The sequence below is a fragment of the Abramis brama genome (genome assembly GCF_963993115.1).
Source record: "Abramis brama genome assembly, chromosome: 6".
In the NCBI taxonomy this organism is placed as follows: domain Eukaryota; kingdom Metazoa; phylum Chordata; class Actinopteri; order Cypriniformes; family Leuciscidae; genus Abramis; species Abramis brama.
This window is the reverse complement of record NC_139968.1, coordinates 37524907-37549128: the sequence shown is the minus strand read 5'-3', so window position 1 is coordinate 37549128 and position 24222 is coordinate 37524907. Positions and strand designations below refer to the sequence as shown.

Here is a 24222-nt window from a genome sequence, read left to right as displayed (position 1 = left end):
TGTTTTTGTTCAGTCCGATGTAAATATATCTGCTGTGCATATGTTGCACTGACTTGTTTGGTGAAAAAAAAAAATGTTTCAATAGCGTACCTGCTGCAAATATTTATGTAAACAATCTGAAGAATTTTCTACAATTTGAAATATTTTAGTATTATGGCAAAGCATACTAAAGTGATTTTATGCCCAACAGTGTAGTTGGTTAGTCAAAAATCTGGTGATATGAATCAAGTGTGTGCCATTTTGTGGTGAAGTGTGCAACCAATAGCCTACTAAATGTAGTTTTGGTTGCAGTGCTTCATTTTGCATGATATATTAGGTATTTTGCAGTTTGGGTGTGTGGTTTTGTAAATTGTGTTAAATATAAGTATATAATTTTTTTTAATAAAACCAGGAAAAAAATTGTTCGCAAAATTGTGTGTTAGCAATTGGAAAAAAAAAATTGTTCTCAGAGCAAGGGTGCAGTGATAGGTCAAATTACTGTTTCATTCATGATTGGTTGATGTATTTAGTATTTGGCATAGCAACAAGATGCTGATTGGTCGAAATCGCTTCAGCCAAGGAATTTTCCAAACTGACAGGCAGCTGGAAGCATACTATCGTTACACAACACAGCGCGGTCGAGTTTATTGGTTTATTTGAAATATTTAACTTGAAGAAGACAAAATTGAAAGGTGAGTTCTGATAATTTATGTTTATATGTAATTCACAAGTTGAAAAATATAAATGTTTCAGCCACTTGACGTTCATTTAGCGAGTTAAACTAGCTTTGCACCGAATGCTTTTTAGCCGGTTTGACTTGTATAAGTTAGGCTACACTTTTTAATCTTTGACTAGTATTAAGTCATTGCGTGTACATAATAGGGCATTTTTCTCTCCATTATCCACTATAACTGTTAAATGTTAACTTTGCTATTAGGCAACATACAACTGATTGCCCAAGGTCGCTGCAGCCGTTACTGCATTTTCAAATAGATGGAGAGCGGGAACTTCAGAGCACGAGCACCACAACAAACATGGCTTCGCCCTCTATCGTCAGAACACACACTCGAATTATAAGATGAAGAGAAGAGGAAATTCAAAGGTGGGTTTTATGTTTATGTTTAACCAAATAACAAATGTATAAAGCGTTACAGCTTCTCAACATGACAATAACGAGTGTAAATTGTGTAATTACGTACGAATCGAGTCGGTGATATTAACCGTCTACAAATATTGTAAATAAATGCTTAACCAGAGGTGCCATGCTGGTGTACTTTACATTAGTCCACAATATCTTACTGTATGCAGTTGAACAACGTGACTGAACACCACTGAACAGTGCACAGATAAAATAGTTGATCACTCGTTCTCTGTGTTTAAATGATTGCGATTACCTGATTCTGCCCTAAGTCATATACAGGTCATTCATTTTAACAGAGAACTTTGTTGAAACTCAGCAAATGTTTGATTTTTAGATCATGAAGATGATGGGGTAATCTGCCAGTGCTGGTCTCACTGATCATCACACATCTGAAAGTCTTCCTGCATCCTCAGCTGTGAGGCAAGTATCATTACAATGAGTTATTTGAGTTTTTTAATCTTATGATATATTTTTTTCTGGTGTGGTTGAATTTTTAGTCCTAAGAGTTTATTTGCCATAATGACAGAGTGATGCCAATCTGGATAACCTAGCAGGCACAGGATATAGACTACAACGTCGGTCAGACGTTGGATTTTGGTTGAAAATGAACGATCGGCTCGGAATCCTTTTTTTAAATCCACATTGAATTTTGCTATGTTCATTGCGGGTATTTATAAAAATGCAATCGTAAGTGTCTTAACTGTCAGTGTAAATGTTATTAAGAAAAAATAGCATTTAAATGATCATTTTACTACAATTTTAACTTGAATATGTTAAAGGGTTAATTCACCCAAAAATGAAAATTCTGCCATTAATTATTCATCCTCATGTTGTTCCAAACTTGTAAGACATTTGTTCATCTTAGGAACACAAATGAAGATCTTAATAATGAAATCTGAAAGCTTTCTGACCCCCATAGACAGCTAAGCAACTACCACTTTAATGCTTTAAAAAGTTAAAGTGATTGTAAAACTAATCCATATGAATTTAATAATTTAGTCTAAATTTTGTGAAGACATGATCGCTTCCTTTATGATGAACAGGTTGAATTTAGGCATTTATTCACATAAGCATTCATAAATTCACACATCAGTTACGGTAAACAGGAGCTCAAGCATGTTCGCTTGACATGCAAGAACAAACGAGGTTCATTCTCGTGTGTTGCGCAGCACATTTGAGAGAGGTTTGGTCTCACGTGTCAAGCATGTTCGGTTGAGCTTAGGGATGGGGCCGATCCGATCCAGTATCGGTATCGGGACCCGATACCAGCGTAATTCACGTATCGGATTTTCCCGATCCAACCTGCGGAGATATCCGATATCCATGAGTCATGTTTAATGCTCTTTAATGTTGTCTGCTGAAATGACTCCAAAAGTCATTCCCGCCGGCGAGTCTGCTAGCTGGCAGCAAACTGCGGAATGGATTTCCTGAACGGAGGCGCGGCTCAATGAGACACAGAGTTATGAGAGAAATCCGTTCCGCGGTTTGCGGCTAGCCACATGTCCGCTTTGTGTAAATACTTCACACTGGAAACGCCGCAGAGCAAGACAGCTAACGTTAAATGCAATGTTTGCAAAGCCGTGATTCAGAGCTAAAGCTCCCTCGCGTCGTACAACACAGCGAACGCAATCAAACATTTAAAAAAGCACCACGTTACTGTGCGTTCACACCAAACGCGAATAGCGCGTCAAATTCGCGTCTAGTTGGACGCTTGAATATTTTGAATCCATTCGCGCGTCCAGTGCGAAATTGACGCACGTCTGAGGTGAAATCCTGTTCGCAGTCTGTTCGCAAGATGCTGATGTTGATCGAGCATTCATCGAGAGAGTTACTGCATCGGAGCGAGGATCACCCTTCAGATAGTGTGTGTGTAAGCTATTTACACTTGCACTTTTCTTATATTTCAAGACTCTAGTATTTGACATTTTGTGAATGTAATAAATATTGACATTACAATCAATTTGAAACCCTTAAAGTTGCATATTTGTTTTCAGAATGGGATTTTTCCTGTTAACAGTATTTCCTGGTTTTTTTACTTCCTTTTCTGACCTTATAATTTACCTCAAGTTGCCTTTTGGGACATACATGCATGCATACATACATACATAGCCTACATACATATCATACTTGCATGTTGAGAGAAGTTTATTTCAGCATCATATAAAATAAACAATAATGATAACAAAAATATTAAAGCAAACACAGCTCTGGTATCGGAATAGTATCGGTATCGGCCGATATCTAAATTCAGGTATCGGGATCGGATCGGAAGTGAAAAAATGTGGATCGGTGCATCCCTAGTTGAGCTTCTGTTCGCCAATCATTGTTTAAGTGTGAAGAAAAGACTAAATTAAATCTGTTCATCATATAAATAGGGCTGTGGCGATAACCGCAATATTGCAGTACTGCGCTACTGACAAGGCTATACCCTTCTTGTTTTGAACTTCGTGCATGTGTATTGAATGTAAAATAAGTTAATAATGATAACAAGACTGTTTATCATGGTGGTTTGTATAGAGGCTTCGCTGATTTGCACTTAAGCCTAAACAGACAGTGAATGAGAGTGATCGACTGAGTGCGTGCGATGACCTGCGTCTGTTTTTGAGGTCAAGTCATATATTCATGAAAAGGTTGCCGTGTCCAAGGAAAGCGAAATATTTGTCTTGTCATCCTTTTAACGTTTAAGGGTATTTAACATGAATGGTGACAGTGTCAACCTGTTCATCATAAAGGAAGCGATCATGTCTTCACAAAATTTAGGCTAAACCATTAAATTCATATGGATTAGTTTTACGTTAAAGAGGTAGTTGCTTAGCTGTCTATGGGGGGTCAGAAAGCTCTCAGACTTCATTATTAAGATCTTCATTTGTGTTCCTAAGATGAACGAAGGTGAACCGAAGTGGGAGAGGGAGTGCGCTGTGATTGGCTGCTGTGAGAACCTGGCAGATCTATAACCAATTCAAACTGAATTTGAATCTAAAATCTTGTTCCGTATTGTTAATATATTTTGACATCCACACAGAGTTGTCTATCCATGCACTGGTCTTAAGCATTACATTTAATGACATTGGACAACTTGTTACTGGCAAAAATGTAATTTCTAATTATCATCTTCTTTAATACAGACGAGAGAGTGTGAAACCATCAGCTGTTTGCCAGGTAAATAGTGAAGTCATAGTGAATACCATTAATAAACATAATGATTATATGGTATGTATAGGGCTGCAACTAACGATTATTTTGATAATCGATTAATCGGACGATTATTTTTACGATTAATCGATTAATCGGTTTATGTACTTATATTTTAGTTTTGCCCATTTTTCCCCCAAGTAAATTATTAACAAAGGGTCTTTATCACTCAACATAGACTTAGAGATTTTAACCATTTTGCATTGTATCCTCATCAAAAACATACCTGGAGTTGTTTTATTATGTGTTAGTAATCCTTTGTCGAACTCTTCTGCAATCAAAACACTGACCCATACGTACTCTAGCAAATTTCACAAGGAGATTTCAAATAATGTTTTCACCATGGCAGTCCTTTGGGCTCCTAAAGTAGTTTAACATCCCGAACAAAGCTTATTAATGAATCTTGCAGAACATATTTTCACGAAGAATAAGAATAAAACAGAATACAGTTGCAGTAAATTGCATTTTATTTATTTATTTCCTGTAAACACACAGCTTATACCTGGGAAACAGCTTTATAGCTTATGCTGTGAAATCAATTAGAAAGTTGAAAGTAGCTCAACTTTATGGTAATAAGCTATGACGCGGTTCAGCGGCAAACGCCAGCAACCAATCGGAATATAGACGTCCTTCGCGCTGGCTGATTCCGGAGAAACATACGATGTAAACTTTCGTTCCTACCAAAACATTAGTTCCGAGAAAAAATAATTAATTGCAGAGTTTAACCATCATAGAGTGAAACAAAGTGTATCATTTGCATGTGTTTTTAAGTCCTGTCAGCTTGACAGGGCATATATAAGAACGAGCAGAGAGAGAGCCCCGGCCGCGCGCGCGCACTCACCCGAGTGCTGTCTTGCTCTCTCTCTCCCTCGCGCATATTAATCAAAATCAATTGATACGATGGTGTCGGAAAAAAAAACACTCCAGTGATGAAATGTTTTCTTTGTTGACAAATCTTGTGCGATATCCTAAACTGCCGAATGCTGCTTCGTTCGATTAGTTTTATCTTCCGCGTTTTTCTTTTTCTTTCTCGAGCTCCACTGCCGCCTGCCTCCGCCATCTCGCTGAATGCTGCACAGACGCTGTGCCTGTGCGGGAAGCACGTGACATAAAACAAGGCCAGCTATTGGCTATTCGCTACTTCTCCTGCTGTACTGGCTGAGTAAAACCTCCGGTGGCTCATTACTGCCACACTTTGGTCACCGCAGATTTAAAATATGCACGAAATGAGTCGCTTACGGCAAATAAAATGAGCCGCTTACGGCAAATAAAAGTTATTTAGCAACTAATCGATGACTAAATTAGTTGACAACTATTTTAATAATCGATTTTAATCGATTAAATCGATTAGTTGTTTCAGCTCTAGGTATGTACTGTATATCTAAATTTTCTGTCTTTTAAAATCGTTTTTTTTGTTGTTGTTGTTGTTGTCCCCAGTCTGCCAAAAAAAAACTGTCCAATCTATACCAACATGGAAAAAAAGAATTCTTGGACTGGAAGAAAGCGAGTTCTATTGGCAATCCAAGTGTATTAGTGGTAAGTACATTTACAAACCAATTAATTTTTGTCTAACAAATGTCAGTATAACTCCCAAAAATATGATAAACATTAAAGGGATAAGTAACTTACCAAAAAATATTTTATATCTGTCGTCATCTACTCTCACGTTTTTTCAGACCTTTATGACTCTGTGAAACACAAAACGTGAACTTTGGAAGTAGGGGTGTGCGATATGACGATGTTCTGGCGCCTCTGTCCCAACATACTGAACAACGCAACATATATTCACATAAAATGTTAGTGCAGCGGAACGGGACACTGCAGTTCACAAAAGTTAAATGGTTTCAGTAAAACCATAGTAACTATGACTGTAGTAACAGTGGTTTTTGGAGAAAACTACAGTCATGGTTACTATGGTTTTATTGTAGCATTACTACAATATAACTGTAGTAAAACCATGGTTAATTTTCGTAAGGGCGTGGTTAATGAATTTGAAGACAATCAACATTTCTGTTCACAGTTTTAATGAACAGACACTTTTCTTTTATCGGAGATGCTTGCGGTCTTAATTTCCCTAAAACAACTGCAGAAGTTGTACTTCACCTGTGTTTTAAGCAAACCAAAAAACCCGGGAGTGGCTAAATTTTTCCTATCCATGAATTTTCTCTGCTTTGGATGCACGATTGACCGTGTGACTGTTAACAATGCAGTCCCCATGATGGACATGTGCATATGAAAGAACAATGCCGCTAAAAAAAAGGGGGTGATGTTTCCAATCAGAATTTCTTTCTGAATCCAATCAGAATCTTCCAATTGACGTGTTTACATGACGCATTTTTTATTATGATCAGCCCTTTATCCAAAATATGTGTCCAATTGCAGCTGTACTGTAAGCACTTTGGGTTCCTGATGAAGCACTATATTATTATTATTATTATTATTATACTGTCTTATTATTTTTGTCTTCTCTAGATGCTACATTGAAGAAGTGGCCGGCAGCCAGCTGAGGGCACGTCTATCAATTCGAAGCTCACGGAGCTGAGAAGATCAACAAAATAATTGTTTTTTTTTTCTGTTCAGTTTTTTTGTCTTATTTTTGTTCTTGTACTATATTTTTGTTCTTGTACTATTTGATTGTTCTTAAGTAAATAAAAAATGTAAGTTTCTAAATTTTGGGCTTTTATTTATGTTGTCTAGCAGCTATGGATTTCAATAATTTTACTAACATATAGGTGCATATATACGTGGATATATGCACACATATATACGTGCATATATGTAGGCCTACCTATATAGGTAGCCTACATGTACGCACGTATATATGTACACATATATGTGCACATATATGTACATATATGTCACATGTATATGTGACATATATAAAATTGGCCGTTTTTCTATATTATATGTACATATATGCACATATATGTGCATATATGTACATAAATTATAGGAAAACGGCCAATTTTATATATGTCACATATATCAAAACCTATATTAAAACATATATGTTTATATAGGTTATTTCCATGTGGGATATAATGACAATCGTAACATAACACTAACATAATCGTTAGTGTGTGTGAGAAAGAGAGAGAGAGAGGTAGGTTGTGTGTGTGTGCGTGTGCGTGCGTGAGTGAGAGAGTGAGTGTGTGTGTGTGTGTGCAACTCTACATTATAGGGTCAAAATATCCCCACAAAGATGTCAATATCCAAACTCCTTGTCCTTTTAGGGATTTTTTTTTCTTCTTCAGAAAACAGCTTATAAATCAGACTTTTGTTTATTGAAAATGTAAAAATGCAGACAGTTTTCTGTGATAGGTAAGGTTAGTCTATAGGGGGGTAGAATACACAGTTTGTTTGTACAGTATAAAAATCATTATGTCTATGGAAAGTCCCCATTAAACATGAACAAATAACATTGCTTGGTCTGTTGAAGGCTGGTCTTGTTGAAATGAGAGGCCTGTTGATCATCCCAGTCTCATCAGCTGGACTGAAAGAAGTTTCAGTGCTCTTAGGACACTGAAAACATGGCTCAGAGCAATGGTCACAAGTGACACTTGACAGTATTGCTGTGTGTCGTGTCCAACAGGACAAACTGGACAGAAACATATGCCAACAGTTCATTTCTGTTAAATGATTAGTTCACTTAGTTAAAAATGAAAATTCTGTCATCATTTACTCACTCTCGAGTTGTTTCAAACCAGTTTCTTTCTTCTGCTGAACACAAAAGAAGATATTTTGAAGAATGTCGATAACCAGAGTTGATGGTAGCTATTGACTTCCATAGTATTTTTTTTCCTACTATGGAAGTCAATGGGGTCCATCCACTGTCTGGTTATCGACAATCTTCAAAATATATTCTTTTGTGTTCATCAGAAGAAATAAATTCATACAGGATTGAAACAGTTTTAGGGTGAGTAAATGATTTTAATTTTTGGGTGAACCATATCCCTTAAATGAAAGATGCAGACATGTGTTTGGCTTCTTCAAAAAGCAAGGAACAAGACAGTATTGCACTATTGCATTGCACTATGAGCGTAGTAAAGTTAAGTCTCTGTTAAACTGCCACCATGTCTTTATTAGTTATTTGTAACATTACAGAATTAAATAATTTACGTATTGTTAAGGTCAGTATAGACTAAAAACCTTAATACATTACCCTATTAATTTCCTGATTCCTCAGCTTATTTAGCTTATTTATTTAGAAAATTCATTTTCTATGGGCATATATACGGCTGAAACAGGTAGCCTAGTGCATCATCCCAAATTTTTCAACATCAACATTTTAATATAATTATAGTCAAATATGGCCTTTAGAAAAATAGGGGGTAGTGCACTATATAGGCCCCTGTGGCGTGGCCTAAGCTTTTGTCCTTAATGGCATTTTTTTCCTTACATTACTTTTACTTTTATACTTTAAGTAGTTTTGAAACCAGTACTTTTATACTTTTACTTGAGTAAAAAGCTTGAGTTGATACTTCTACAGAAGTCTTTTTAAAACCTAGTATCTATACTTCTACTTGAGTAATGAATGTGAATACTTTTGACACCTCTGCTCATTTGTTAACCTTGTAACCCAATCTGTGTGTAAAAATTAAATAATGATGCTGTTCTAAAGTCATTTTTACCCCCGTTATCTGACTCCAAATCTCAGGATAAAATTGTCATTTTGACCCCCTAAACAAAACAGGATTACTCAGTATACATCTGTCACATCTACTATTTTGGTTTTATTCCTTCATTTATCTTTCACCATAAAAGAAATGATACATTTTTTTTTAACCAGTTACCTCTGGTTGAGTTGGCACGGAATGACCCTTATATGCTGTTGAGTAAAATGATCATGTTAGTATACTTGTGCCTATAAGCAGCTTCTGGTAACGCTACGATTAGATGCTTTCATTTTTGTTGCATATTTATTTAGTTATTTAGAGGAAAGCATGCAGCACATATTTACACATTCATCTACGTCACTCTCAGCAGCATGGACTGCATTGGCTGTTTATTCAGTTTATGTATTGATAAAGTTCATTACAAATTCACAAAAATAACACCTTACTGGAAAAATATAAACACCTTGAACCTTGAGACTTAAAAGTACAGATGTTCTGTTTGGTATCATAAGCCACGTTCACACAGCAACAGAATACGGTTGTCTGTCCTGTATTTAAGCATAGAGCCTATAATTCATGATTTAACAGGACATTTAGATAAATATGTAAATAACTGGTAAATAAATTAAGCCACCTTTATTAACATAGTGCTTTATACAGTACAGCTTTCAAATCAGCTAATGATTATTCAAAGTAATATAACAGCAACAGCAAATCTTCTGACTGATTTAATAGTTTTATAAAAAGCTGTACTAACTGTTACCATAAAAAAAAGTAACTTACCAATCAGAAGGCAAAAGCACAGCCAGAAAAAAAAAATCTTTAAACATTTTCTTCCAACCACTTGAAGTGGCCAACTGATAACGGCAGAATATGATTTCCTTCCAGAAACAAAAGCTTTATTATTTTCTTTGGAATAACACATAAAAACCTGCAATCCAGATAGCATTGACATGGAGTCCTGACAACTCTCTTGTGTAGGAGGTTTAAAACATGAGAGCTCTTTTACCTGTCAATCATTTCGGATCGACAGGCCTTGGGGGCGGAGCTCTGAAGAGAGAAGGTGTGGCTGAAGATATGGGGCGTGGTCTAATTCAGTCTGCACAACTTTACTGTCTGCAGGCTCTCACTGGTTATCAGACTATTTCAAACCACTGAACTGTTGAAGAAAATGTTTCACACATTTGCTTTTTGCTGTTTGTGCTGTTGCTGTCTGGTTGGTAAGTGATAGAAAATATGTATAGTTGCATGTTATTTGTGTGGACCAAAACTTAAAATACAATATATGAAGATGTGTGCATTCAGATATTTTGCATACTACCATTTATTTTCCACACTTTTTTTTTTCCTATGCCAGTCTTTCTATTGTTGTCACTTCAAAACAACTTCAAACTTCAAATAAAGCTTTATTAAAACAGCTTAAATTGGGAAAAAGGTAACTAAATTGTAAACTGTTTGTTCTCCAGGAGTGTTTGGTGGTGATGCAGTGAAGTCAGTGTCAGTGAATGAGGGAGATTCAGTCACTCTAAACTTTAGTACTCAGCTAAAGGCAGATGATGTGATCATGTGGAGGTTTGGACCTAACAGCACTCGTATAGCTAAAATCAATAGAGCTCTCGGTGAAATCGCCACATATGATGATGTTCTTGATGGGAGATTCAGAGACAGACTGAAGGCGGATGATCAGACTGGATCTCTGACCATCACAAACACCAGAACTACAGACTCTGGACTTTATGAAGTGACCATCAGCGGAAGAAAGACCACATTCACTGTTACTGTCTATGGTGAGTAGAGAAATACAGCTTACTCTATTATATATTACAGCCATTTTATTGTCATTTATTATTGTCATTAATAAAAATCATTTATTTGTGATCTTTGAAATTTCTCTATGATACTTTATTTCCATTTTAAATATTAATCCATATAGGCTTCTAAAAACACTGAAAACTGACCATGAGAAAAGCCTCTAACTTTTGTAGTGTCGATAAGTTGTCCCTTTCACACCTGTCATATTGTCATAGTGTTTTAAAACTCATAAAGCTCACTCAGAAATGAAAGTCATGCAAGCAATGGCCAGGAGCAAATATGATGAACTACTGTATCTCCACACAAAAGCTTTTTATTTCTGCACACTGAGGATACGTTACACATCAACACATTTGACGGTTTTCATGTTGACACCATTGTCAAAAGGATCCCCATTCACACGGATCAGCGAAAATGATAAACAACACAGTATTCTGCTACCAGGCCAGTAGTTGGCAATGTTTGCAAAGAAACACACCCGACTATAGCCAGAACACATAATACACATGCACATGACATCACCGTTTTCACTAATTCATGTTTTTGTAGTTTACAAAGAGATGAAAAACTGTCATTTTAGATAGCTTTTATCATGCTGATGTAAGTTCAAATGTTCGTCTTTTAAATAAGTTTGGTTTTAGTTATTTGATGTTATAAAAACGGTGGTGTAACGTCATGATTGACAGCTGTGATTAACAGCTTCTCTTAGTGAAGTAGTCACTGAGGCACCAAAGGACTTTTTTGAGATTTTCGGGAAGAGATTGGAGCTTAAACTTTAATTTAGTAAATAAATGTAATTTATTAAATGTAAAACTTAAGAAAAGTAGACCAATCACAACAGACTGGGCCATCTGACCAATCGGAGCAGAGTAGACCAACCACACCAGACTGAGTGGGTTTAGAGAGAATGAATCTTCGAACAAACAGTTTTCAGCCTCTTTGAGAAATGATGTAATGTTCAATGTTTATGATGAGAAAATTAAAGTGTTTTTTTGTTTTTTTGACATTGGATGCTTGTAATTGTTGCAGTCTCCAAAACAAAAACTATATACAAACCTTTAAAATAGCATAATAGGGCACTTTACAAAATCTGCAGGATGGCAGTACACATTTAATTTCATGACATTTTTAATGTATTTTTACAGTATTGTATTCTACAGCTCAAACTACAGAAGGCCTCATTTATGGAATATGAATGTAGTTTCATCTGTTGGTTAGAGAGTGTGTGCATGATAATGTTTATCACTGGACGTTTGTGTTTGCATGTCTTGAGGCGTGAATAGTGTGTGTGTGTGTGTGTGTGTGTGTGTTTCTGTGAATTGTGTGGGGTTGAAGTGACTTCCACAGTTTAACTTCATCTTTATGAGAAACAGTTTTACTGTGAAAAAGTACAGAATCAGTGAATGCTAATGTCTGACAAAAAACTCTCTGTGATATCTGTGAATATGAAATATTGATATACTATGTGTATGTTAAATATTAGATGGATGTTCAGCTGCATATGCATCTCTCTATATTTCCATGTTTTGCATATTAATGCTGTGAACTTGCAGATAAGAAGTTATTTCCAGCTCTAGCGACTGTTAATTTTGAAAGTTATTTCTGAGAAGTTTCCTCTATTCTTGTTATCCTTTAAAAAAAAAAACCCTTATGTTGGTCTTTCAATGACAAAAACAAGTGAATAATTTTATGAATTTATGTATGCACAAGTGATGGTTTAAGTAATAACCTTTTCTATTAGCATAAGAGTAACAAGCTTTGTTGAAGAAATGTTTTATATCATCATTAATGGAATTCATTTTTAAGGCTCTGCTAACCAGCTAAACCGTGAGCCTCTGTTGATGGACGGTTCTTTGACCCCTGATCAGGGATTGATACAGTTCTGGTTAAAAGTGATGTCTGGACAATATTTGCACAATATTTGCTTTTAACAACACTTCAGGTTTGATTAAACAATCAAAATATGAGGAGTATGTGATTGTATTGTGTTTTCTGCTGAGACAGAACATGAGATCAAACACCCTGCAATAAAAAAAAAATACAACTATAACTAATCTGGAGAGAATATCTCAAAGAAAGAGTACATAGGACTCAGGCTTGCTCAAACTTCTCTTCTCGCTACTGTAGTTGTCAAATAAAACATTGTGAACTGTAACGATTGTTGATGAATGCATTTGTTCCTCTTTTGTAATCCGGTTTGGATAAAAACATCTGCTAAAAGCATAAATGTAATGAAGTGTTGGTGAAACAAAGCTTTGCTTACCAATGCTCTCTCTGAACTGGACCAGAAAAGGTTTATTAGAATAATCTGGTGTATTGCGCCATCTAGTGGCCACAACGATAATACTTCATTTTATTCTTTAATACCATCCATTTTACATTTCTTTGTTAATTACACTCTTTTCATTTTTTATTATTAATTTATGTGATGTTGCTATTCTATTTCGTTTCATAATTGTATGCAGCAACTAAATGCTGCAAATAAAAATGTGTCATGTAATAAATTTATGAAGGAATGAACTACAATCCCATGATGCAACATGTGCCAAGATTCTTTGATATTTCTGTTTTTCTTCAAGAAAATCAATAATTGCATAGTATAATAGTAAATGTATCTCTCTCACTACATTGTCTGGAGGATAGTGCTAATATTGTCATGCACAATGTAGCTGGTCTTAAAATAGCTGGCTTATCCAATTATTTAAATAATATGAAAAGTCATTTTCCAGAATCTTAACCTGCTCTGTTGAGCTGTGTTGGAGCAAGGGTCTTCATCTGACACTTATTATAATAACTCCTGTGATAAAGTGTTTGTGATGCTCATCTGTTGATGTGGAGAAAAACATCTGCTAAATGACTAGATGCAAATGTGGAGTGAGTTTCACACAGTTAACATGAGGTTTATTGAATAATCAGAAAGAGTTTTATTGCCAGGTGTGTTTGAACACTCAAGGAATTGACCTTGGAATTGAAGCTTCAGTCCACAAATATAACAAGACACATATTAACATTTAAGAATAATAAATATAAAAAAGCATAAAGACACAGATAGGTTTAGCCAAAATAAATAAACATATGTACAGTATTTTGAATAATAATAATAATATGAATAAATGACACTAAATTTAATCTTAGTTACAGATGTTTCAGTGCTCAGACTTCGCCTGAACTTCATCTGACCAACACAAATCTAACAAGAGTTATTATGCCAAAACATTCGCTTTTATTAGTGTTTTCTATAAAGCATTTAATTTGAGTTGAAATCTCAAAAAGAAATGATGAATTTTAGGATTGATTAATTTTTAGGTCATGACTTTGTGAACTAAATCTGCTGTTAAAGCTGAGCTGTAAATGCTTGAATGTGGGCATGTTCATATCATCATCTCAGCGTGTAGAGTTTAAGACAAAAACACACAACATAACATTAAAATAATGCAGGTTTTCCACTTGGATTCTTCCCTTCCATTTCAAATGATATAAAACTATGTATGCGTATTCACTTTACGATGTTATGTATTTAGCCCTGTGACGTCTGTTTTTATTGTTTGTTAACACACATTACATATTATGTATCTGCATCCATCACTAATCTTCCTTCTGACTTTCATAATGATGTTAGACCCAGCAAGTATTTCATTTGTGTACTTCATTATTTACATACAGCTCTTTTAAGCTTGGATTATTTTGCAAAACAATTGGTTCAGTGGATTTAAAGTTTCAAAAAGCTTTGTTTCTGTCATCACTATAACAAGACTGCCCAAATGTATAAGTGACATCTTAAAAAGACAAGCTCAAAGTCACCTATAATTAGTACACTTCTATGTGTGTCAACAAATGTCTTTTCACACACACTCTGTGTCCCATTGTGAAATCCCACAATTCACTTTAACATTTAGACACGGTCTCCTCAAGAACATCAGGACTGTCCGCTTTGAATGACTGTGACTGATATTTAGGTTTTTCTCATGTTTTAGCTGCTACTACACCTGATCCTGTCACCAGCAGAGATGCATCATCATCATCATCATCATCATCATCATCATCAGGATTGGCAAAATGTGAACATGTTAACATCACTGAACTCTGTCAGACATGTGCAGGTACCTCAGAGCTTTTTTGCTGATTTAGTCCCAGGAATGCATTAAAGAAATATTAATCTAAAAATGAAACTAACTTACTCATGTCATTCTAAACAAGTTTTGAGTTTTCGCAGATATCTTTTGAGGATATCTGAGTTCCTGATAGAGAATAAAATCAGCTTGTTGAAAATCTCAACTCATTTTTATCATTGCTCATTTGTTTCTCCAGAAGGCCAGGCCCCCTGTTGTGATTCAGTTGAAGCTGTGCTGCGATTGGTCGTCACTGCGCTGATGGGCGTGGCTTCTGCGGCTGCTGCTGTTCTTCTGGTCAAAGACGTCAGAGCTGCAAGAGGATAACAGGAGAAAACAAAACCGATAACATTGAATTTGTCCAGTTTAGCATGTTTTAGAAAAATTATAGAAAGTCAACATTTCATATAAAATATTTCTGTTTTTATCACTGTATCTACTCAAGACTATTTTGGAAAGATTTAGATATCTATATTCACTAGTTCATCTATAAAATGTTTGATCAAGTAGTCGGAAGTGCCCCTAATTAAATTCCCATTAAGAACAAGTTTATGAATCTTTATGACCTCTAAATAATATTGAATAATTGTTGCTGTGCATCAAAATGGATCATCCATTTGTATCAGTGATCATCATTGTGTATCATGGTGACACATGGTCAAATAACAGATGACAGAATAAAAGATATTTATATATATATCAGCGGCCTAATAATCTTTTATTCTGTCATCTGTTATTTGACAATATATATATATATATATATATATATATATATATATATATATATATATATATATATATATATATATATATATATATATATATTGGTTGTGGACATTATTTCATTAATTTTCAGAGTGATGATGCAGTTTTAAATCTTCATAAGGTGAGACAACAGTCAGAACATATCAATAATTAAATTGAAATGGCTTTTATGGTGTTTAATGATAGCTATATTTTTTTCTGCTATTGGAAATCAGTAGTAGACAATGTTAATGTTAATGCACACACTTTCTTACACATTTAACTGTCTTACACTCTCAGAAAAAAAGGTACAATTTTGTACCAAAGAAGGTACAAACCCTTGTCACTGGGGCGGTACCTTTTACTGGTACAAAATTGTACCTTAATATAGAGGAACAAATTTGTTCCATTCCAGTTTGTACCTTAAAGGACATGATTTGTACCATGGGCAAACCAAAATGTACCTTTTGTTTTTAAAAACTTGTTGGTACAATATTGTACCTTTTATCAAAGGTACAAATTTGATCTCTTAAGGTACCGCCCCAGTGACAAGCCCCTTTGTACCTTAACTGTGTCAAATTTGTTCCTACGAGAAAGGCTATTTTTCTATTGAATAACAAGCACATTCAACAACTGAATCAAAAAGGCATCAATTTAATAATTTCTGTAAATACATATCAAATTCATATGAACATTTGAATACTTTCATTCCAACTTACAGTAAAGTATATCTTTGTGTAAATACATCAAAGATTTCACAATACAATAAAGACTTAGCAAAATTAACAGAATATCACTTCTTTAAAAAGATTTGAAAGAATTTAAAATGCAAAAATGTTACAGTACATAAAATATATTTTATTATCTACAACAAAGCTAGACTTGTTTTTTTCCCCCCACTTTTCACACAATACCCTTGCATTTATTTAACTTTTTAAAACACCATCATCCAACCCGAACTGCTCGGCAATTTCAGATCCCTCCATTTTTACACTGCTGAAGATTCTCCTCTCACTGAAGACACGTCCAGTCAAGACATTCCCAAGATCTGCACAGTGAGTTGAGATAGCCGGTTCTTCCTGAACATAATGAAGAATCAATATTAGTAAAGACAGATGTAAATTTATTAAATTTATACTTCCAATGACAAGCTCAAATTTCACTTCTAGACTTAAAGGGATAGTTCACCTAGAACTGAAAATTCTGTTATTTACTCGCCCTCAAGTTTTTCCAAATCTGTTAACTTGAACAAAAAAGATATTTTGAGAATCGAAAATTAAACAGTTGATGGGGCCCCATTAACTTCCATAGAATATTTTTCATACTATGGAAGTCAATGGGGCCCCATTGACTGTTTCATTTTTTGGGTGAACTACACATCCTTCAACATCTCGTTTGGCATCCATGTAATGTGCTTCTATAACGGATTTCAGCTTAGCCAACCTCAAATTAACAACCTCAAAAACCTCAACCTGAAAATTATTTTGTTAATTACTCACCCTCATGTCATTTCACACCTGTAAGACCTTTGTTCATCTTCGGAACACAAATGAAGATATTTTTAATGAAATTCTGAGAGCTTTCTGTCCTTCCATTGGGAGCAATGCAACTAACACATTCAAGGCCCAGAACGATAGGAAAGACATCATTGAAGTAATCCATGTGACTCCAGTGGTTTAACCAATTTTATGAAGCGATGCAGGTGCTTTGTTTTAGCAAAAAAACACAATTTAACACTTTATTTATTAGGGGGAGCACTACGACGCATGCGAATTGTGTTGACTCAAGACCGGGTGTTGTTCCATGAATGTGCTTTAGATAATATTATTTTGTAAATATAGAGGTAAATTATGCTTCTTTTTTTTTTTTGGCAAAACAAAGCTTACATCTAGGGATGCTCATTTCGATTAATTTTCCCGACCGACAACCGCCGCTCGTTAATCGATTATTAACCGTTAACTGATAAGATTATAATATTGAATTGACAGCCGATCTCACCAATCATAATACGCCATTTTGTCCGACAAAGCAGTCAGGAGAGATAACGTTAGCTAGCAGATTAACATGGGAGGATTTGAACTTGAAAAACGGAATGTACTGACCCCTTTCCGCGGTTTAAAACAACATTCCTTCTTATGTTCATTCATAACTTATTTGATGCTATAGATGGAAGAGATGATCGGTTCACGAGCAGCTTTAACGGATGCTCTACAGCGATCTGTCAGACACATTTAAGAGCTACAAAACGGTATGTAGCCTTGTATCGTTTAAATTTATTTTAAAAAATGACCAAATTTGAAAGGTGAGACTTTGTTTAATATGTTTAATATCAGAAGTAACCGAAAAGTAACCTGGTCTGTCCTGTCTGTCAGCATGTTGTCAGTCTCCTCTCTGCTCCGCGATGTATTTTTCACTGCGTGAGAACATGGTGTACGTGAGAGCAGCGTAGCTTGTCGGACATAGCGACAGTAACTAAGGGGGGCGGGTCTTTGCGAAGGGTCAATTGCATTAAATACAAATAAAATGGACGAGTATCTGTGACCCTTTAAAAAAAAGTTTTTATCAAAGGGTTTATTTTAACGTGTAAAGTGCAAACAGCAGCATACAGAACAGATCAACAACAGAACCTGGATTCAGTTTAAATTTTCACGCACCTGCAGCATTTCTGACAGTGAGAGAAAAACAGAATAAAATAATACAAATAAAAAACAAAATAGGCCTACACTAAATATATTTTTTAAACTTAAATAATTAACAAATTAAGATGACAAAAAGAAAACACTGAATCCGTTTGAACAAAGCTTTAGAAAAAAACGGCATTTTTTTTTTTTTTTTTTTTTTTTTATTTAAAAAAAGCAACATCAACGTGATGTGGGGTCAGTCTGGAGCGCAGCCTGTTGACAGTTAGACCCGCGGCAGAAAACACCCTCTCCGATGGGATGGATGTCCCATCGGACGGGAATACACAGGTAACGTCTCGAGACGTGTGTGGTTGCGCGTGTCGACCATAGACTGTAAAAAAGGTGTCGACGCGCTCCGCGAGTTAATAAATATAAGCTATAAAGTATTTTATTTTTAAACCATGCAGCAAACTAAAAAAGAAGAAGATTAAAAAAAAACGTTTTAAACCGTTTAACTGATAGTATTAATCGGTCAAAATTTTTACATTCGGTTAACGGTTAAACGGTCAATATGAGCATCCCTACTTACATCGCTTCATAAAATTGAGGTTAAACCACTGGAGTCACTTGGATTAGTTTAATGGTGTCTTTACTACCTTTCTGGGGCTTGAATGTTTTAGTTGCGTAGGCTACCAATGGAGGAACAGAAAGCTCTTGGATTTCATCAAAAATATCTTCATTTGTGTTCCGAAGATAAACGATGGTCTTACAGGTTCGGAATGACATGAGGGTGTATAATTAGTGACAGAATTAAAAAAAATTACTGAACTATACCTTTAAGAAATCCTGGAAACACCTTAAATCAACCACAGCATGCATTCGGTCCATTTTCTGGAATAACTGAAATGCAGATAAGAAAACAATTTTCACACACAAAAAAACTTTCTGCATTTTTACATTTCCCACAAAGTTTTAAATGATTCACTTAAAGCTTCATATAAAATACCCAGAAAAGTAAAATGTTAAACTAATCCATTTGAATTGAGAAGTTTGGTAAAAAATGTCTGAAGAGACTACCGCTTAGTATAATAAACAGATTAAATTTAGGATTTTATTCACATTTAAACATTGAACAAACAGAAGCTCAACCGCACTTGCTTTGACAAGCGAGAACAAACCTCAGTGGTTCTTGCGGAAGCTCAAGCGTGCTGCAAAACACATGAGAATGAACATCATCGGTTTTCGCACGTTTAGCAAACATGATTGAGCTTCTGTTTACTGCAACTGATGTGTGAATTGATGTATATTTTTATGTGAATAAAAGCCTAAATTAAATCTGTTCATCATATAAAATGATTGTATCTCTACAGAAAAACTTGGACTAAACTGCTCAATTCAAATTATTTTACGATCTCTTTATTATGGTAGCATTCAGGTATCAAAAGACATTTTGAAATTTAATATGCAAAATGGCAATGTAATATATAAAATGGCAATGTTCTTATTTAAATTTACATTTTCCATACCATATGTGCAATGTTTGGGGCAAAGTGACAATTCAAATTCAATAATATAATTAAATTAGCCATCTCCTACACTTGTTTTAACATATACCGGTAATTTAAACATATTACAAAATGATTAGAGATGTTTAAAGGCACAATTCACCTTTAATTACAATTCACCTAATTAATTATTCACTCTCATGTTGTTCCAAACCTGTAAGACTTTCGTTCATCTTTGGAACACAAATGAAGATCTTTTTAATGAAATCTGAGAGCTTTCTGTCCCCCCATTGACAGTCCATGCAACTAAAACTTTGATGCTTCAAAAAGTTCATAAAGAGATCGTAAGACCAATCCTTTTGAATCGAGCAGTTTACCGTAGTTCAAATTTTCATAAGACATGATCGCTTTATATGATGAACAGATTTCAGAAGCTCAACCGAACATGCTTGACACGTGAGAACAAACCTCTTTCTCAAACGTGCTGCGCAACACACGAGAATGAACCTCATTTGTTTTCGCATGTCAAGGGAACATGCTAGAGCTTCCTTTTACCGTATTATCTGATGTGAATTGATGAATAAAAGCCTAAATTCAACCTGTTCATCATACAGCACAAATTTTAGACTAAAACACTCAATTCATATGGATTAGTTTTACAATCACTTTAGGAACTTTTTAAAGCATCAAAGTGGTAGTTGCTTAGCTGTCTATGGGGGGTCAGAAAGCTCGTAATTGATGAAAGAATTTTCATTTTTGGGTGAACTAATTAACCCTTTAACATGTTCAACGTAAAATTGTAGCAAAATGATAATTTAAATGCTATTTTCCTTAATTGCATTTACACTCACAGTTAAGACACTTATGATTGCATTTTTATTAAATACCCACGATGAACGTGGCAAAATTCAATCTGGATTTAAAAAAAGGATTCCAAGATGATCTTTGCATCAAGTGCCTTAACTTTGAGTGTAAAAGCAACTAGGAAAAATAACCTAAATTATAGTTTTGCTATAATATTTGCTTGAACATTTTAAACATCTAATTTCTGTAATACATTTCATTTTCTATTTTTGAACTTAAAAAAAATTCAATGTATGTTTTAATTTTATGTTAAAGCTAGTGTAGTAATGCAAATTATTATATTATTGATTTTGAATATTTTTTTGCTCCAGATGTTGCACATATCATATAGAAAATGTAAATATAAATACAGAAATACATTGCCATTTTACACATTACATTTCATATTGACATTTGGTACCGGTATGCTAACGTTACCATACTTTGTGAGTGTCAGAGTTTTAGGTGAATATACTTTCAGTTAAGTGACCGAAATCTTTCAGAGTTCATTTGAAGTGCAGTTACTGTGCTTTATCAAGATTGACATCACTCTGTCATTATGGCAAACATTTTGTCTTAGAAATATTCAACCTCATCAGAAAAAAGAATATCATAAGATTAAGAAACTCAAATAACACATTGTACTGATACTTGCCTCACAGCTGAGGACGCAGGAAGACTTTCAGATGACCAGCACTGACAGTTTACCATGCAGTTTACCCCATCATGATCTAAAAATCAAAGACACATTAGCTGAGTATATGACATCGCATTCAAAAACAGAACGAGTGATCAACTATTTTATCTGCGCACTGTTCGTTGGCGCTCAATCACGTTGTTCCAAAACCGCATTGTGGTCTAATGTAAAGTAGGCTACACCAGCATGGCACCTCTGGTTGAGCATTCATTTACAACAATAATGTTTTAAATGTGAACTTACGACACAGAAACTCAATTGCTTTAAAAATTATGCAGACGGCTATCACTGACTGGATTCGTACAAATAAGCTATTTAACGTTACACTCGCTATTATCATGTTGAGTAGCTGTAACGTTTTATACATTTTATTTGGTTAAACATAAACATAAAACCCACCTTTGAATTTCCTCTTCTCTTCGTCTTATAATTCGAGTCCAGCCACTAAAGTACTTCTGACGAGGGCGGAGGCCATGGCTTGTGGTGGTGCTCCGTGCTCGTAATCTGCTTCCCGAAGTTCCCGCTCTCCGGTCTATTTGAAAATGCAGTAACGGCTGCAGCAACCTTGGGCAATCAGTTTCATGTCGCCTAATAGCAAAGTTAACATTTAACAGTTAACGTTATGGTGGATAATGGAGAACAAACGCCATATATTGTACACGTGATGACTTAATAATAGTCAATAATTGCATTAAAAAAATTTAAAAGTGTAACGTTATAACTTACAAGTCAAATGGCTAAAAAGCATTTGGAGCAAAGCAACTCGCTAAAATAACGTTAAGTGGCTGAAACATTTATATTTTAGACTTGTGAACTAAATATATACATAAATTATAAGAACTCACCTTTAAATTTCGTCTTCTTCAAGTTTGATAAAATAATCTCGACCGCACTGCAGCCGTGTAGCTGCTTCCCGCTGTCAGTTCGGAAATTTCCGTGGCTGAAGCGATTTCGACCAATCAGTGTCTTGTTGCTATGCAAAATACTCAACACAGCAACCAATCATGAATGAAACAGTAATTTGGTCCATAACTGTACCCTTGATGTGAGAACAATTATGTACCTTCATTTCAATTGTACCTTAACAGGTACCAAACAGTATCATCAGTGGTCTTTCCTGTACCATTAAAGGTACTATTATTGAAAAGGTACAAAACTGTTCTTTGAGGAACATTATTTGTACCACCGTGTACCTTTTTTTCTGAGAGTGTAGATACTTATGAAAAACAAATGAACATACAACATTTTTCACTATGGATATGTGTAATTTGTGTTGTAGAACAAAACTTTAAAGTATGGTCAAGTTATGTTTACCACAGGCTTTATTTTACTCATAAAATCCCATTATCAAATTCAAAATCAAATTATTATTATTTATTCTGTTCAGCTGTGGTCTTATTACTTCTCATTGTTTGTCAGGAGCCTATATACAAGTTCCCTTGTTTCAGTGCTCCTGTCGGTTCTCATTAACGTTTGTGTTAAGTTTGGTGTAGTTATCTTTCTGTTAATAAAGTCTGTTCATTTTAATCTTAATTTTCGAGTCCTGCTAACACTACACTCAGCCAGAGTGACATCAGACTCATTAACACAAAGGCAAAGCTCATAAAAAAAAAAAAAAGGATCACTATTGGGAAGTTGCTTAGTGGAAACACAAAGACAGAAGTAGATCTAGATTCTTTTCTCTAGATGACTTTACTTCAGATCACAACTAATTCAAACCCCAGAGCTGTTGGAAGAAAAACATGTTTTTTCCTGGCTGTGCTTTTGTCTTCTGATTGGTAAGTTACAAACATTGTGTGTGTGTGTGTGTTCAGACTGGTTCAACAGCTCTGATGATGTGTTTTGTACCATCCCTAACACCTCTGACATTGTGCTTGTGGATACAGATAGAAAGGAGGTGCTAGTTTGTGTTTATGATCTGTATATGAACAGCCTTTTTTGAAAAAATGACTAAATACCAAACCCCTCCTTGCAAAGATCAGTGACCTAGGCTATGCATGTAAGTTTGTGGCATTAATATTTGGCAGCCTGGGACATGTTCACAAATTGACTGTTAGTGGACTAAGACTGGCAGGGCTACCAAAAGGAAAGTCTAAACAGCTGGCAAAATTCTGCTCCATATCAGCTGTGATATTTGAATCCTTTCTGTAAGAAATTTGATTGGCGAATTCAAATAAAGAAATCAAATGTGTGTGTGTGTGTGTGTGTTCTGGTAGAAATTAGTAGATTAATAGCACATCAGTAAATCAGTCAGAAGATGTGCTCTCACTTTTATTCACAGATATTACTATGAGAGGGGAGAGCGGGCCACAACCTAATGCTTTTTGACTTTCTCAGTTTTCTCAAAATCACTTGGGGTTAAGAGTATTTATTTTTTTAATTTCACACGTCTACAATTATGTGTTTTGTTTCATGTATACTTTTTTTCCTTATTTACCCCGAATGAATTGAACTGAAATGTGACAACTTGCCACATACTGTAGGTGGAGGAAATTGTAAGTTTGTAGCATGAACATATACTGTTTGACTGCTTAAAATGTAATCTGATCAAAAAAAAAAAAAATATATATATATATATATATATATATATATATATATATATATATATATATATATATATACTTGTATATATACTTGTACTTGTATATGTATATATACTTTTCCTTAAAAACTGTTACCCATCATATCTTCAATGACACATTTATTATTCAAACCTTTCTTTTGAAAACTCTTTCGGAGTCTTCATACTCCTTCAGGAGAGCGGTGTGACTAGTCTGATAGCGGCCCACAAATTCATCAAGCCCAGTGGGCCGGCCAGAAGTGAAACAAATGTGTTTTAAAATACTACTGGCTCTTTTCCATTATTCCCTGTGTTTTGTTGTCCTCTGTTATGTTCTGAGCAAGGAATAAAAAACAAGTGAATTCGTAACATAATTTATCATTTAAACACAATAACACTACTG

At 35.0% G+C, this 24222-nt stretch overlaps 2 protein-coding genes and 2 long non-coding RNA genes across 5 annotated transcripts in view; 3 read left to right on the top strand and 1 right to left on the bottom strand.

Moving 5' to 3' along the window:
- LOC311084841 (uncharacterized protein) overlaps positions 1 to 24222 on the top strand; it is a 334198-nt gene that overhangs the window by 292725 nt on the left and 17251 nt on the right. The gene's annotated exons all lie outside the window — the stretch shown is intronic.
- LOC311084893 lies at positions 326 to 6824 on the top strand. The gene is made up of 6 exons (XR_014606655.1): positions 326 to 671; positions 917 to 1081; positions 1455 to 1540; positions 4246 to 4279; positions 5750 to 5848; positions 6785 to 6824. It is a non-coding gene; the product is annotated as an uncharacterized lncRNA (long non-coding RNA).
- On the top strand, positions 10075 to 15182 carry LOC311084874 (uncharacterized protein). The gene is made up of 4 exons (XM_084117174.1): positions 10075 to 10148; positions 10395 to 10715; positions 14715 to 14840; positions 15049 to 15182. The coding sequence occupies exons 1-4, from the start codon at positions 10100 to 10102 to the stop codon at positions 15174 to 15176; spliced, it is 624 nt and encodes a 207-aa protein (XP_083973300.1). The 5' UTR covers positions 10075 to 10099; the 3' UTR covers positions 15177 to 15182.
- LOC311084889 lies at positions 15891 to 22470 on the bottom strand. 2 transcript variants are annotated; one of them, XR_014606651.1, is made up of 5 exons: positions 22105 to 22470; positions 21659 to 21847; positions 21218 to 21293; positions 19049 to 19114; positions 15891 to 16672 (listed from the first exon to the last, which is right to left on the bottom strand). It is a non-coding gene; the product is annotated as an uncharacterized lncRNA (long non-coding RNA). The 2 variants fall into 2 exon arrangements; XR_014606650.1 differs by having other exon boundaries at positions 21659 to 22470.

Bases quoted from the DNA above. Each gene is read 5' to 3' on its own strand.
- LOC311084874 (XM_084117174.1), top strand. From the start codon at position 10,100: ATGTTTCACACATTTGCTTTTTGCTGTTTGTGCTGTTGCTGTCTGGTT. The intron at 10,149-10,394 runs GTAAGTGATAGA...TTTGTTCTCCAG, and splicing joins GTGCTGTTGCTGTCTGGTTG to GAGTGTTTGGTGGTGATGCA. The intron at 10,716-14,714 runs GTGAGTAGAGAA...CTCATGTTTTAG, and splicing joins ATTCACTGTTACTGTCTATG to CTGCTACTACACCTGATCCT.